The sequence below is a fragment of the Culex quinquefasciatus genome, chromosome 3 (assembly GCF_015732765.1).
Source record: "Culex quinquefasciatus strain JHB chromosome 3, VPISU_Cqui_1.0_pri_paternal, whole genome shotgun sequence".
Taxonomy (NCBI): domain Eukaryota; kingdom Metazoa; phylum Arthropoda; class Insecta; order Diptera; family Culicidae; genus Culex; species Culex quinquefasciatus.
The window spans coordinates 117404245-117422026 of NC_051863.1; the positions used below are offsets into that span (position 1 = coordinate 117404245).

The 17782-nt window shown below is 37.7% G+C and overlaps 1 protein-coding gene across 1 annotated transcript in view; it reads right to left on the reverse strand.

Moving 5' to 3' along the window:
- Positions 1-17782, reverse strand: part of LOC6035621 — a 720799-nt gene that overhangs the window by 41295 nt on the left and 661722 nt on the right. Inside the window, 1 exon segment of the mRNA XM_038262197.1 lies at positions 6107-6193. Within this exon segment, the coding sequence (XP_038118125.1) occupies positions 6107-6193 (87 nt within the window).

Consider the following 17782-nt stretch of genomic DNA (forward strand, 5'->3'; position numbering starts at 1 on the left):
AACATATTGCCATAAACCAATCGGGGCTGCTGCTGCTGTTGCTGCGGGGTGGTACAACGACCTTATGGGTCTGCCCGTGTGTGTGTCCCACAAGCAGTTTAGGGAGCATATTATACGCATGTTTCTCGCGGAGATTGGTTTTATTGATACGCGGGCGAAAGACCGCGGCCAATCGCGCGGAGGAAAAACCGTTTTGGCATGTAAATGCGCGCATACATTGGAGTTTGTGTGTGCGTCGTTTTATGCTACCTGTTGGCAACCGATTAGTCGGCGCGGCATCGTCGTGCGGCAAAGATTGTCTGCGACACATGTTCAGGGCGGCGAGGTCGACGAGTATGGATCAATAAACAGCTGGTGCTAGTGGAATGGGTTTCGATTCGTATTTCGTCTTGTATTTTTGCTCGATCAAGGAATTATTAAACACGGAAAACAGTGTTAATGCCTACAAACTACGATTTTAAACATCCATTTACTATTTAGATTTGTACGGGTTTGTGTTTTTTTTTGCTACAGATTTTGACTAGCATTTGAAACTGCAACGTCTACGGTACAATGTGGGCACCCTGAGGCACTCTTATAACTATGTTCACCTTATTTTTTGAATTTTCACAACACTGAGATAATATTTTGAATTTATTCACAAATAATTGGATAAATACGATTAGCGCTATGAAAAACTTTTTTTTTTGCAATTCCGGAATACATCATTTGAAATGTTTGGCTTGTTTCCTCTCTTGAAAGTTAAATGCCGTTAACTAAAAAAAAAGTTCACCTGTGGAGAATCGAACCCGAGACCTTTGACTTATCGAATTTGCGCCTTTGCCGTATCGGCCATCAAGATTCGATGAATAAGAGAAAGTAATTTGCCAATTGCCGAACGAACACCGTTTCGTGGTGATTCACTCGAGGTTTATTGTATCATTTGACTTTGGAAAAGCTATTCGCTCGGCTTTCTATTGTGGTACTATTTTTTTTTTGACCGAGCCACGTAGCCCAGTGGTAACGCTTCCGCCTCGTAAGCGGTAGATCGGGGTTCAAATCCCGGCTCGGACCAACTCAACTGGTGATCTTTTCCCTTCTGGAATCGATTGCTTAGTAAAGGGAAGGTAGTGTATCGTCACAAACTGGACCTTATCACGACGACACCTTAGGGAGGCGACCTATGGAATGTTAACATTAGAGGTGGGCAAAACCGCATTTTTTTAGGAGCCGCTCATTTTCGTTCGCTCTTTAAAAAGAGCCGCTCTTTTGAACGGTTCTTTCGCTCTTTTTCAAAATTTGGATGAAATGGGTTTTTTCAAGAATCGTGTGATTTTATAAGTTATTTCACATAGGACTTTTATAAATTGACCGAGCCACGTAGCCCAGTGGTAACGCTTCCGCCTCGTAAGCGGTAGATCGGGGTTCAAATCCCGGCTCGGGCCAACACAACTGGTGATCTTTTCCCTTCTGGAATCGATTGCTTAGTAAAGGGAAGGTAGTGTATCGTCACAAACTGGACCTTATCACGACACCTTAGGGAGGCGACCTATGGAATGTTAACATTAACCTTAACATGTTAACATTAAGTTGAGAATGAAACTGTCACTGAATCCGCTTTGTAAATGCCGGCCCCGATACTCTTCAAGGGTGTTCCCCTCAGGAACTGGGAAAGATTTACTTTTCTATTGTGGGTGTATAAATTTTGAATACAAGTGCCGAAAAAAATAACTTTTCAACACTCATATTGATGCTGAAAAGTACTGTCATTTTTTGTGATGAGAAGTTAGCCGCTTCGTGCTGTTTTGATGTATCGTAACAAGACTAACTTGACAACTCGTCTTAATAATCAAGTTGAAAAAACTATTTAAAGAAATAAAAAAAAAACTGATTTCAAGCATTTTTTTCAAAAGACAAAAGTATCACAAAATGTTTCATTCAGTTTTTGTGACGATATGGATAGGGTTTCAATTTATTTTTCAAATCTAGAGTTTTTTTAAAGGTCCTTTTAAGCATTTGTGTTTCATATGTTTATCACTTGTAGCACCAACGGGGTCAAAACTTACGCGAGGCACCGAAGGGGTCAAAAAAGTTGGAAATGCTGTATCTCGGCGAAAACTCAACCGATTTGGATGATTCTTGCTGCATTCGTTCCGGAAGAATGCCAATAATCACCTCCAACAGATGCGTCTACCTTAAGTTATAATAAAAAAGACATTTCCAACTTTTTTTTTCCAAGGGTTGTACGAGCCGGTGGAGTTGCATTTCCAAATATTTTGACCCCGTTGGGGCTACAAGTGTTATAGCACATTAAAAAAACTCTTGAAATATTATTTAATTGGATAATTTTTTCAAACAGGTATTGGGTTGGGTCACAAATGTCAATTAACGTTTGTTTCAAGAAAGCTTTTTTCATTAGTGCTAGCTTAGTTAGTCTCTGTGTTTCTTATTAATTTTAGCCTAAAGGTGAGCAAATTGAATTAATTACGTCAAATTGATCATAAGTAAGGTTTTTTTTTGCATATTTATCTAATTTTATTAACTTTTAATAAAATTTACATTAATTTGAGGTTACGTAAATAAAAAGTTCCAAATATGATCAATATTCTTTCAAAACTAAAAACAAGAAACTAATTTTAACGCTTCATAGTGTAAAATTGTTTAAAGAATCAGCCCGTTTTTCAAATCAAACCCATGAAAAACGTGACGCTTTGAGAGTACAAATAAATTAAATAATAACATTTTTGCATAATCATAGTTCACTAACTTTTGAATATTTTCAAAAATTGTTGAAAACTACTTCTTCAGGTTCTTTGAACACTACTCTAAAAATACAAACAATTATGCCTGCATTTAATTTGATTTTTTCGTTTAGCAAAATAATGTTCAACCTACTAATGTCGCTGTGGCCATTAATGTCACCTCGATTTACGGTACTTTTTTTCTGGAAAGTAATAACCTACAATTTTTTTTAAGATACGGATTTTTAAAAGTTTTATTGCACTTTTGTACAAAATTTTTATCCAAATCAAAAAAATGGCAAGAGGATAGAGAATTGCTCACTAAAAAATAACTTGGTATCAAAAGTAATGAACATAGAACTTTTATTGATAACACAATTAAAATTCTATTTCATAGTATTAGTTATTTAGAAAAGACTTTTTTCTGTTACGAAAAAAAGTTAAATGGAAAATGGGTAACTCACATAGCAGTTGCCCCGACCCCTCTTCGATTTGCGTGAAACTTTGTCCTAAGGGGTAACTTTTGTCCCTGATCACGAATCCGAGGTCCATTTTTTGATATCTCGTGACGGGAGGGGGGGGGGGGCGGTACGACCCCTTTCATTTTTGAACATGCGAAAAAAGAGGTGTTTTTCAATAATTTGCAGCTTGAAACGGTGATGAGATAGAAATTTGGTGTCAAAGGGACTTTTATGTTAAATTAGACGCCCGATTTGTATTTTTCATCGAAAAAAACACTAAAAAAGTTTTAAAAACTCTCCCATTTTCCGTTACTCGACCGTAAAAAAATTGGAAAATGTCATTTTAAGGGAAATTTAATGTACTTTACGAGTCTACATTGACCCAGAAGGGTCATTTTTTCATTTAGAACAAAAATTTTCATTTTAAAATTGCGTGCTTTTTTAACTTTGCAGGGTTATTTTTAAGAGTGAAACAATGTTCTACAAAGTTGTAGAGCAGACAATTACAAAATTTTTAATATATAGACATAAGGGGTTTGCTTATAAACATCACGAGTTATTGTGATTTTACGAAAAAAAGTTTTGAAAATGTTGGTCGTCGTTGATCATGGCCGTTCATGGTCACCCGCGACAGAAATGGACGACGAAACGAAGAGAAACGCAAAAAGTAACTATTTCAAAACTTTTTTTTCGTAAAATTGCGATAACTCGTGATGTTTATAAGCAAACCCCTTATGTCTATATATTAAAAATTTTGTAATTGTCTGCTCTACAACTTTGTTGAACATTGGTACACTCTAAAAAATAACCCTGCAATGTTAGAAAAAACACGATATTGTTAAATGAAAAAAAAAAATGTTCTAAATGAAAAAAATGACCCATCTAGTAGATTTGAAAGTACATTAAATTTCCCTTAAAATGACATGTTCCAAAAATTTTTACAGTCGAGTAACGAAAAATGGGAGAATTTTTAAAACTTTTTTAAGAGTTTTCTTCGATGAAAAATACGTTTTTCGGATATCTGAGTACGCCATCAAATCGGGCGTCTGACTGACAAGCCATGGTGTCAAAATTTGAATGCAAAAAGTGTTTTAAAACGCATGTTACACTAGTTCAGTTGATTTGCAATTATTAGTATTCAAAAAAGTAAGTGACAAAAACTTTAAATAAAATTTGAACCAGCCTAAATTGGTGAATATTAACCCATCGATTCTCAAGAATTAAGTCCGCATTGGAAAGTTGTGCCATTAATGAGATTCACAAAAAATCTTCAACTGATTGACTTTCTTCGAAAAGTTCGGGAGCGATTTTGTTTTGCATGTTTCGCTTGCTCTCTCTTTCGGGAGTGATGAAGGTTCACAAGCAAAAATGATTTTTTTTGCGATTATTTCATCCCTGATCTCAAGTGTAAAAAAAAATCGCCAAAATTCAACGCTTTACAATTTCGTTTAAGAGCTGAAAACTGTAAAACTTGTTCTTAAAGATTAAGCAATACTTAATTTCTGCATAATTTTTGACAAAATCTTTACTAAAAATACACAAAAGTACCTAGTATTGCAAACTCAATTACTTTAATGACCTTGAACAGTTTTTTTTTCTTCCAAAAACATAAATAGCCACAATTATTTTTTTGCAACTAGTTTTGAACAGCAAAGGCAACCAAAATTTGAATCAGAATTGAAGTTAAGAACATAGTCAATTCTGAAATATGTTTTAAAAATCATATGTTTAGGATTTTTTGAGATTTTTCCGACCTCTTGAAGAAAATATTGCAAATTTGAATTTTTAAAGGTCACCAGTGCAGTTGGGTAAAATGTGTCCTAATCCGAACAGATTTGGAGTTGATAGTTAATAATGTTTTTGCATGTACTATATTATCTTCTTTTAACATTCAGACTGTATTGATCCGTCAAGCAATAACGTTACTGTCACTGAATATGCCAAAGCTCATTGACCATAACCTCAATGCAGTACACGTTAAAAGTTAAGCCGCATTCCTGCCACTCAAAAATAACATGCTTTAAAAGTTGGGACACGAACGCTGCAACGGTAATTCCAAGGTTAGGACATGTCCAGTGGTTAATTTATGCACAAATACTAGATGTAGACTGTCACTTTCGACTGTGGCGTGTTATGCTTGAACTGTTGATGTCATTGAATGCAGTGGTCAAATCTCAGTTTGATTCAATTTCATTGCTTAAAACTTCTTAGGACATTGCCCTCAAAGGGCAAACCAGCTACCTCTTCTCTCCGCGCCGCTCAATGAACGACAAACAAAAGTGAATTTGAAATATGTCAGGAAATCGCACAAAAAACCAGCCCTCATCGAAAGGCGTCTGACTGACCAAACCCGCCGCAGAGCTGGTTCCAAACAAGGCGCGATGGCACGCATCAGCAGTCCAATGTTAAGGTGCAATTGCACATTGCACTCTCACTCTCTTTTGTAGGGTTTGATTGGCCCGGCGCGCGCGCGATGATGCATCATCATCAACGGTTACGACGACGTCGATCTTCAGCACGTTCCCGCTAGGGGTCGAGGACGTGGGTCTCCAGCGATGGCTGTGGTAAAGTCAGTCGATTGAATAAGGTGAATTTCGATTGGAATAATGCTCCCCACTTGGTTAACAAATTTGTCGGCATGCCTTCCGAGTTGCGGTGCCATGGGAAGGGTTGACTAATTTTACTCAAAGTAAATTATTATTTTTTGTCATTAAACTGAGTGTAAGAATGGAGTTGCTGGCAGCGAAAACCCTGCAAGTCAACCCCGCGAAGGTGTCGCGCCGAGTTTGGTCTGGTTGTTAAGGGAAAATCGAAAGTCACGGACGAGGCGGCTACCGATCCACGGTAGTGACGTGATGGATTACACGAGCTTCGGCTTCTGGGGGTTACTGGTTGGTACATCGGATGGACCATTGTTGCACGTACCTGGTATCGAAATTCCTGACGTTAAAAGTTTCTCCGGCAGGTCTTGGATTGACCTCGGGGCCACTATGTCATGGGGATGGGTTGGCGCTGAAAGTTGAAGGGAAATAATGGAAGATATAATTTAATAGTTCTATTGAATCGATCTCGCCGGAACAAAGGAAAGTCCTCCTCATCCCGAAAGAAACTGTTATCATTAACAAACTTTCATTTTCGCATAAAAAATCGATCTAATTGGAGAAAAGTATGGTTTTTGTTTTAATACCATTGAAACGGTCTCATCCCTAGCGTGCATCCTCACGATATTTTAAGCCCTCTTTGAATATATTTTAATCAGACCAAACCAATCGGGCGGCATCGTAAATCGGTTCAAGCGCGTTGCGGCACCATTAATTGGCCTAATCAGATCACAATAAAAAGAAGACATGGATACAACGGGCTGATTACGCATATCTTAGTCCGAAAGTCGTGACGATGAAAGTGTTTTTCTCCGTCTTTTCACCGGCCGCCAATTGATGGCCAATAAAGGGAATTAAAATGCAGGAAAATGGACCATAAACAATCAATGGTAGGGAAAAAGGGAAAAGTAAACATCACCTCTGTTTTTTTTTCAATTTCGAAGTTGTCTGTTTTTCTACGAAGGCACCCGTTGAAGCCTTAATAAGGTTATGCAAGAAGGTGGCGATCATTTGTTTATGGCAAAATCAAAATCAACACGGTCATAAATTTGCGGGTTTTTTTTTCTGTGGCATCAACTATGGGCGGTCCAGCTGATTTGATATAATTGTATAATTTATAGCTCACGGGAGTGTCAAAGAGTCCGGTTGTGTGACAGCTTTCAAAACCAATAAATGACGAATCGGGTGTGGTTTCATAAGCGATGTTTGTTTTTTTAGGTTCCTCGGGCAGATTTGATAAGAGCATTTTTATTGTCCAAACGTATATTAGTTTGAATTGAAATAATTACTTTTTGCAATTTCGTTGAGAAATTACTTACTTTTCCTGTCATTCTCGAATGACGAAACGGCATACATTTCCTTGCCTAATACTAATTGCGCAATATCATTTATATTAATACATTTATATTATTTTGAAAAAAAAAACAAGTTTTGCAGCGAGTTGCTTACAACTTTTTTTGCAATTCCGAAAACGCTTTTTTAGTGGAATTTTATGTCAAAGACCCATGTGTTAAGTAAATTCAGTGTTCAAAACAAAAAATTTTGAAAAAAGTTACTTTTCGCAGTCCAACTTTTCAGCACCCATTCCAGTGCTGAAAAAAGAACTTTTCGTTTTTAGTTTCATTTGGCCCAATGTCACTCCACTGTACTGCTATTTTTTGGGGATGAAAAGCGTTTCATCAATTGAGAATGACAGGAGAGTGGATTTTCATGAAACTTTGTCCATGCATTTCCTCTGTCAAATGAAGTAATTTTGCATCATTAGTTTTTTTTCTCTAAACAAGTCTTCATACAATCTTGGGGGCTTGTCATACAAAATGGGTATGCAAATGTATGAAATCTGTGTCTTGAGAAGGCATTTTCAGATTGATTTGGTATCTTGGGCAAAGTTGTAGGTGATGATTTGGACTTTTCAGAAAGAATAGGTGCACGTAAAAAAAACCATTCATTTATTTAACTTTGTATGACTAAAAGTATAATTCCCAAAACACTTATTTTATAATTTTGAAATTTTTTGATATGCAAAGTCGGGGTTATGAGATATTATTTTTATGAAAAAAAAGTTTTTTGGAAAATATCAAAAATATGTACGAAAAAACTTAAATAATTATTTTTTAAAAGAAAATCGAATTTGAAATTTTACTTATTTTCAAATAAAATGTACCATTTTTAAGTCATACATTAATTTCATTTGAAAAGAGCATAAAACAAAAAAAAAGTCCTCCGATCGGGCTTAAATATTGTCTGGGGGCTCCTATGCCGGAAAAATTAGACCCATTATTCAAAAGATCATAGCTCCACGCCATTTCCACCGATTTTTGCTATCTAGAAAGCAAATTAAAGGTGATTAAATGGCATTTAAATAAAAAAAAATAGATGGAAAAACAGAATATAGATGAGTGATGTTTTGAAAAATGTGTTTCTTTTGCAAGAAATTACGGGAACTGCAATTTTGGGATCACCCTTGTACGGTGTAGGACACCCTACTGGTAAAAAATAAGGGTAAAATTATTTCAGCCAAGAAACCACAATTTTCCAAAATATGTTTATACTGACGAAAATGTACATTGGAATTTCATAAAAATATTTTTAAACGGGCCCAAACATGCAGAATTAATGCAGAAAAATGCATTTTGGATTGTTTTCAGTGTATAAAACTTCTATTTTTATAGAAATTTTTAGGATGGGGGGTTGACATAAACTTCAAAAAAAATTTACAACGGCCTTAGTCTAAATAATAGCGAAAAACAACAGCATAAATAATTAGTGGAGTAAGGAGTGAGTGTTAAACCTGCCAATTATATGAGAATTTCTCCTATTACCGTCATCAGGGGTGACGTTGGGTCTGGTGGGGCGAGATTGGGTCATTTCAGCATTTTTGTATGACCCAATCTTAAATCTTTATTCAGGAAAGTTAAATTTGACCTTTTCTGGGAAAATTTCACAAGATTTTCATTCATGTTGAGTTTTTAAGTATGCCAAACACAATCAGACATCTTTTTGAATATGAAAACATTCTTTAAAAAATAAAAAAATATTTGATAATTTGCTAAAAAAGTTAAATGTTTGCGAAAACAAAAACCCCAAATGTCTATCTTATATAGTCCTTTTTAAAGCAGTCCCTGTCTGACCCGAAGAAAAATTTGAAAAGGGTATATTTTCAAAAATATTATTCCAAGTTGAGTAGCATTTGTGATTCATAAAAGAAAAATATATAAATTATACAAAGAATTAAGTGAAATGATCCTTAGGAAACTTAGTTTATGTTTCGCTACAATCATTTCAAAAGTATGTAATTAGTGGCACTGTTCCAGATGTTATAACTCAAAACCATGTTAAACCTTTCCTTTGTCAAAACGCGCTTCAAAACCATCAATCACACCGCCCCAATCGTGGACCCGTAGAAACCCGCGTGTTGACGCGAAACTGTCATGAACTCTTTGTGGCACGGCGCGAGATGCTTCCTGAAATCTCTCCTCGGTTGGTCGGCCAGCCGGGTCTCTCGTTGAAACGCGGAAATGCCCCAAAGTGCCACTTTGGAATTTATTGCTCCTTGTAACGCTCAGAAACGCGGGTGGAGTTGTGAGTGACGGATGGCGTGGGACAAGCGAGGAGGAGGAGGAACCCCGAGGTCCTTTTCAACCGGCTCAACCGATCGATTTGTGAAAATTCGCGCCAAATTGCCGCACCACCGCCGATGCCGGTCGGGACCTATTAGAGAGAAGACCGGGTCATCGTGGGTGTGGCCGCGGGCTAGTAAAAACGCGCTGTAATGAGCGTTTACCATGCGCGTCTGAGGTTAGGACGCTATCGCTAGGGTAGATCAGTCTACAATGGAACTAATGGGTTCTTTATGGGGGTTAACTTTTAATTTTTCAACTGAACATTTTTCAGGAATCACAACAGAAAACTAGTTCAAAAATGTTAAGTCTCAATCTCAAGCCATAGAAGACGAACCCGTCAGCTTCTCAACAGAGGCCCGTTTAACCCTCCTTCCAGTACTTTTTCTTAAACGACGCGGAACCGTTTCAAAAGGCCCGTCCGCGAGCGACGCCACGAGGGGTCAGTGCGCGCCGGTTCCCAGCAGGAGGTTAAAGATCTATCATACCATACCATTTTTTGCCATCGAAACTCTATAATTTCCCTCGCCTTTTGCCGCAGCAGCAGTGTGCGAGTGCGCGTTTAATCGATCGTTTGCCACTCCACCCGTCCGTGGTTGCCGAGGTGATTGTGGGAAGTGATTTGTAAATAGACGCATGTCTCAACATTGTAACATTGGACGAACTTTTGAGTGGGTTGTTTTTTATGTTTTTAGTACCAGCTCATCATGCCACTGTTAAATGTGGGTCAGTGGATCCCTTTGCTCGTTTGCACCTAATGACCTGAATTCATGCTGTGCCGAAAGGTAATAAGATACACTGATAGAAAAATAGACTCGTTAATTTTTTTTTATAGCCGGGACCGTGGTGTAGGGGTAAGCGTGGTTGCCTCTCACCCAGTCGGCCTGGGTTTGATCCCAGAAGGTCTTGGTGGCAAATTTTGTGACGAGATTTGTCTGATCACGCCTTCCGTCGGATGGGGAAGTAAATGTTGGCCCCGGTCTAACCTAGAGGTGTTAGGTCGTTAGCTCAGTCCAGGTGTAGGAGTCGTCTCCCTGGGTCCTGCCTCGGTGGAGTCGCTGGTAGGCAGTTGGACTAACAATCCAAAGGTCGTCAGTTCGAATCCTGGGGTGGATGGAAGCTTAGGTGTAAAAAGAGGTTTGCAATTGCCTCAACAATCAAGCCTTCGGACACCTAGTTTCGAGTAGGAATCTCGTAATCGAGAACGCCAAGGCAATGCTGTAGAGCGAATAATTTGATTTTTGATTTGATTTTTTGAAAAACATTTTCAGACATGGCCTCTTAGGTTTAAACGTAGTCAAAATAACATTTTTAAAATGTTTTTGTGTCCTCTTTTTCAAATGTTTTTTAGACCTCAAAATGTTTTCCTCAAAAGTCCAACAAATATCCTTTCATTTGCTCAAAGTGCTTAAATCGTTTTAGCAGTTAAGGTGAAGCCGTTGATCATTTTCGAAGAAAATTGATCATCACTATAAAATATTCTGTATTAAATTCAATTTAACGAATTTCAGCACCAAAAGGAATCAGCATGTGCCGGTTGTTGCCTTCTTGAAGCCACTGAAGGAATTTTTGATCTTAATCAATTGTGCTTCAAAATTTATATAGTTTTGTGGCACAGTCATAGACGTCCTAGTTGGCAATCATTGATTAATGACGATTTCCATAACTTAACAAGGAATGGGATAATCGTTACCAAAAGGAATCAGCATGTGTAGGGCACTATTCTAAACAACTTGTTGAAGGAATTTTGTCAAAATATTGAAAGCGATGCAAAATTTATATCTTTGAACGAAAAATCATGACAATGATGGAAGTCATCACGTTAAAGTAAATAAAAGTATTTTTTTTTAATTTAGATTTTTGGAACCATATTTACCCCTGGCAATCGATTTAAATAATAAGAAGATATAATTTAAAAAATAGACATTTTTTCGATAATTTAAATTTTTTAAACCACCCCAACTTGAATAGGACCACCCTTATGGTCAATAACTAAAATATGAGTCTAATTATTTGAGCCAAGGATATCATGGCCAAATTTGGATCATTTTAAAATTTCGAAAATTAAGTTTTAAGTAATGAAATGGAATAAAATTTGTGGTCCAATTCAATACCAGCTAACCAGCAGTGAAATTATAGGAAAATATTAATTGTTCCAGTCTTTACGTACGCTGAAAAATGACCCTCTGGTCCACAAGCAACAAACGGTCGTTTGGGTAATTTTGAACATCTGTGCGAAATTGATAGAGATTAACCCATTGATATCTGACCCTGCAGCAGGTGAAAAAAATGTTTTGATACAAAAATATTACTTTAAACTTGCTAATAACTTTTCAGGATCGAGTTTTACAGGTTTGATATGTTCTACGAAGTGTTAGAGCATTACATTTTCAATGAAATCTCACTTTTGTAAATATTTGGATGGAATAGCAGACCGTGCAGACCAAACCGTAAGAAAATTGAGTTTTGCATACATTTTTTTCGATTTTTCCCATGCAAATTTCACCTTCCCATTGATACGTAAATGTTAACCGATTTTGCTCATATTTGGTCCTAAAATAGGTCAAGAACAATAATCAGCTTGTGGAGCGAGGTTTTGAAAAAAAAACACCCATATTCTGTGCAACCTAATGCTGATACATATTTCTTTAAAAAGTACAGTACCGCTATTTTTGATTTGTTTTTCTCAGTTTATTCTCAAGTTTTTATTTTGCAAACTAGAGATTTCGATTTGTACACCCAACTGGCAGTCGCATGATTGTAATGCATGGCGGCATGAAAGTATATCAGAATCTGCATGAAATCTTTTTTTTCATAAAATTATTTTTATTAGGTCCTTTTCGGTACTGGGACCTGGTTAGGACCGAGTCGGCTTTTGTAATTACATTTGACTTAATAATTACAGAGGATCTTGTGTGTAAATGTTAGTGGGAGGGGAGCCGATTACCCGCGGCTGAAATCTTTCCTCATGCATTTTTTGCGATATAGGGGTATGACATTTTTGCCCGTTACCGACAATTATCGACATTACCGACGGCTGATTGATTGTATTAGAGAAAAAAAATTAAACAGAACGAGGATTGAACCAACAACTTTTAGGTTATTGATCCGACACGCTACCACCGCGCCATGGATGCTTGATGAATTGAAAGGGACAGAGCACCAACATAATCTTCTCTCTGGAGTGTTGCTCGGGGACGCGCCAGCATTATATGTGTTGGTGAGAACTGCAGATCGCTGACATGTTTACACGCGGGCAAAAATGAGCTATGAGCTTGCTGCAAAATCTGTTAGAAAATGTAACATTTTTTGCAGCAAAACCACTGTTGCAGATTTTGAGCTATATATTTCCTTCAGGTGTACGTAAAAGTGTTTCATAACATTAGAAATCCATAAAATTTTGAATGCTGGCATGACTTGAAACTGCCCTTCATATTAAAAAATCCTGCCCCTTGATATTAATCAGTCCTTTCCTAAATTTCACAAAATTTTTGGTTGACTTCAGATTTGAGTGCAATGTAAACATCTTCTAAGAAAAGGACGAATTCGCACTGCTAAATTAATTCTGACTGTCTTTTGCCCATACCATTTTGCTTATTCAAAAATTAAATGTTTAATAATGGTAATTTGCCACTTACTTTTAGAGTGTTACTGATTTATATTCAGCAGTCCTTATACAGCAATTACTTTTTTCTCGTCAATTCGTTCTTGTCTCGTAATTTTTCGCTAAAACTACTAGTTTATATAACCCATCAGACTTGAAAGGGTTAAATCTTAACTAAAAACATTAATTTTCGCTCAAGAAAACTCAAATCGGTTGTAACGACCAAGATTTTTTTAAATATGTGATTTTGGCGAAAATTTACGAAAATCACCAATTTTTGGACCACTCTAGCACGATATAGGCTCAAGGTCCAAATGAAAAAATAAATGGGTTTAATTATTTTGGCCAAGGACTTCCCAGATAAAAATTTAGCCCGACTGGAGAACTTTTTTCGGTTTATGCTCTTTTCAAATGGAATTGCTGATGTTTGAAATCTCAGAAAATGTATGATCAATAAGTTTTTTCTGTCATTCAAAATAAGTATCAAATCATCTAACTAATTCTCTATGGTCTCCAAACATCTTTTAGATATATTCAAACTGTGATTTCCAAGAACATCTATTTTTTTCAAAAACTTTTGGGGTTGGAACTCCATTCAAATGAATAAGTGCAATTAGATGACATTCAAACCAGTGATTTGTAAACACTCAACAACATGATCTTCTAATGATTTCACTTGTTCGGTAACTTCCACACAAAGTGATTGCATAACCGTGCAAGTTCAAGAATAACGTTCTTCTCGCCTCGTTTCATCGACGTCATCATCATCGCTTGCTGTCGGCAAACCCTTTTGATGTCCGGACCGGACTTTCCCGCGTTCTGTACACACGGGCAAAGAAGCTGACGCCTGTTGCTGGCGGTGGTGCACACCAGATATTAATTATTGCCGCATTCACCGCGCAGATTCTTCAAATTCATAACTGGATGAAAGATTCTTGATTCTTACGGTCGCTCACCGTCATCAGCACCAGGCCCTTTTAAGCTGACGACGGGCGGATGTCTTCTCTAGCGGGTAAACATTCCCGACCAGACGGGGATAAAAAGTTGTGTTTTGATGAATCTCACCACTTCTTGAACCCGTGGGGCTTAATTAGTGTCTTGGCGGCGTCATGGTTGAGTTTCCGCGGTGAAATGAATTGCGCCGTTTCTTCACCAGTGACCTACTGATTGAGTGCGGCAGGCAGACCAAGACCCAGTCCAAGTCCAAGTCAAGAAGTCCGGTGCGCGCTGATGAATGAATGACTTTGAACTTGGACTTGTGAGAGTCGGTTCTATCGGTGGAAATGGTTAATTACCAAAGTTTCATAACGTTCGCATGCAGCATGGATGCATCCTCGACGTTGTGGATGATGCTTGACCGTGCAGAGAGGAGAGCTGTCCCGTTACGTAACCCAGAAAGCAAATTACGCAAACGTGAACAGGTCACAGCAGCGGCGGCAGCAGTATGTAACGTAAGGTATTTGCCTCGCGGATGAAACGTGCGAACTGTGCGCGATTGACGACCCTTTTCCTTATGACGTGAGCAACAACTTCGATGGTTGTTCGTTTATAACAGTTTGATGGTTTGGCTGGGATCAATTCAGGGGTATTCAACCAGTTAACCTTGTAACGCCCAGAACCCAAACATGAAATTATGTTTTTTTTTGAACCTGTATTGTTTAACTTATCATGTTTTGTACAGTTTTTGACCATGAATAAGTAAATGCTCGCTTAAGTTTTTAAACAGAATTTTTCAATTGTTGTCTTCTATGAAAGGCCTACAAGAAACCATTATTTGTCCCAAATAATTTCCAGACACCCCTGACTTACTCCACTTACTCAAAGCACGAGTAAACTGTTGTTGTTGGCGCCGCCAAATTCAACCGAACATGAAGAACAACTCCAGCACGACTTCCTGGGCCATTCCCGTGCCCGTAGCAAATCACGATCGCGGAACGGTACGCGATCAACTTGATGTCGGACAAATTCTTTGGATCGGTGATCAGCTTTGGTTAATGTTAATAAGTGTCTAATTTTTTGGGAGTTTTGACCACCTGAAGCTCATATATTATGTAACGGCAAAGAAACATTCAACCTTGTTGCTGATGACAAGTATTATGCAAAAAATGCATTATTTTTATGGACCTGGACCATAAACTTTGGCAAAAGACTGGTTTAATGGACGGTTGTTCCGTTAACTGAGCTGAAATCCACCAATCGATCACGGCTATTTAAATTCAAATCGTTACAAAGTTCCCATGCAGTTACATCAAGAACGCTCAACCTTAAGCCTAGCCCTTTTCTCAAGAACGCACCCAACAATGTTTCTAATTTTATTACCGCGGCCGGAGGCCTATCGCCGATAGATAACGATTGACTCATCCACCTCGACCAGACAGTTGCATAACAACCAGACAGGCCAGACCAGAGTGCATCGCTCATCCTCTCTCTCTCTCTCTGGTAGTGTAGTGTGGGGATCAAAGTCGAAGGGCAATAAAATGATCCGATCCGATGTCGTTGAGAGGGGCCCCGCCACAAGAAGAAACATCCAATTCAGGGCCATCAAGATGGGGTTGGCGTTGTGCTATGCTGTCGTACGGCTCTTCAAGATTCCAAATGAACATCAATGTTTCAGGAAGCTAAAAGCATCAGTGTTATATATTTCAAGAAAATTTAAGCTAATATTCTAAAAAAATAGCAATAGTGGAAAAGTGACTTTCTCTAAACAAAAATCAAATTCGGATTGGACATGGTACACCCTGAAGTATTGAGAAATAGAAAATATAGATAAATGGGAGAGATTTTAGAAGAAATGAAATCCAAGGGTCCATCGATGAATAGATTCTTCGAGCTAGAGGTCTAATTTGATCTAATCGAATATAAGCGCAGCTAATCCGAAAAAAGTATCCTGGGAAGAACTTGAGGATAGATTACGCCACGAGTCCTTTCTTAGCAATATTAATGATAGCCAGGCCTAATGCGTTACATTTACCACAGAGACAGATTCTACGAGGACATCGAGAAAAAAGAGCATCGAACTTTGCAATTTGATGCGACTGAAGAAACTATCGACAGATGGAGAAATATTGAGATAACGAAGATCTACAACAATTCAGTAGACTGTATCTATTATGAAGTAACAAAATGGGTAATTTTCGCGGGCATTTCAGGGCATGATCCCCTAGGTGTACTGAGCTCGAATCCCAAGTATGAGCTTGATTAGTTGCGACAGGACCTGGAGCATTGACTTTGAATGGGATGGGATTTAACCCGTGAAATCGGTGCGTTTTGATTTTTGACATTTTTAAGGACCTTAATGATTTTTGTATTTTTCAAAAACCTCATGATTTTTTAGGCCGTGTTCCAGGGAACAATTATGCCGAAAAGTGCGAAAAGATTCGTCCACTACCTATTTAAAATGCTACAGAATTTATAATACCGCCGCTGAAAACATCAACTTTTTCTTCACTTCGGCATTTTAGGTCCTTAAAAAGCGTCAAAGCGCCAGGTCCTGTCGCAACCAATCAAGCTCATGTTTGGGATTCGGGTTCAGTACAAGGAGGGGATCATGACATGAAATGCCCGCAAAAATGATCCATTTTGTTACATCCTACAAATTTAGATTTTTACCGAATTCGGTATTTTTTCAGATTTTTCAACTGTTGAACAGTTTGGTAAACTGAAAATTACCGATTTCGGTAAAAACTTACCGAAATTCGGTAAAATTTTGTTCATTTTGACAGACGGTGTACCGATCTAAAATTTACCGATTTTTCAACTACCGAATTCAGTAAATCATGTAAGTATGTAATATCTATCCTTAAAAAAACACATTTTGAAAATTTCTTTCCTTCAAGACATCTCTCCATCAAAGTTGTTGAACAGGCCAACAAAAATTATTAATTAAAATTTAAGATTTGCTCGCATTTTTAACCAGATTACAAAAATATATCTTCAGAATCGGCCATTTTTTAATAGAACGACACTTTGATATTCAAATTTGATTTAGGGATGCGATTGACCAAGAAATAAATGAATTAACAAAAACTAAGACGGTGACAAAAAAAAAAAACGACATCAGGGATACGTTTTGACTCCATCTTTCAGGAACTGTGCCAATTTTAAGCCAAATTGTTTAAGGTTTCTGGGTCGTTATATATCTTTAAAAATGAAGAAAAAAAAATCTTTTCATGCAAAAACGTCTTCTTTAAATCACTTATAACTCGTCAGGATAAACTCGGCTCGTTTTGCGGTCTTCAACAAAGTTTTTTACCTTAAAATTCTACATAAGAATGTGACACATGACAACGATCCGATTATTCATAGCCACCTTTTGGAGGAGTTTTGACATTTTTGCTTTTCTTCATACTTTTTTTGCCAATTTTCCATACAAATTTCAACGATCAACCCTTAAACCTTTTTTTATCAAATAATGGCTAAACATTGAAATTTAGTTTGTTTCAAATCCAGCGGCGGGCGGCCCAACATTCTTAGCGTGAATATGGTTGTTCGGCGCCATTAAACCGTTCCTTGCTTTCATACACTCAGGAGACCAGGGTGGAGAAGTCATTTTAGATAAAGATAGTAGTACTAGATAGAAGTACTAGAACTAGCAATAGTGGCTAACAGCTATAAAGTCTGCCTGTGTGGATCAATCGGACCGCGCACTGGACTCACAATCCAGAGGTCACCGGTTCGAATCCCGAGGCGGACTCAAAAAATTCTAAGTGTAAATATAGGTATTCGGTGCCCTCTCCCCGTGCCATACCTTCACACTTAGGAGACCCGGGAGGCGGAG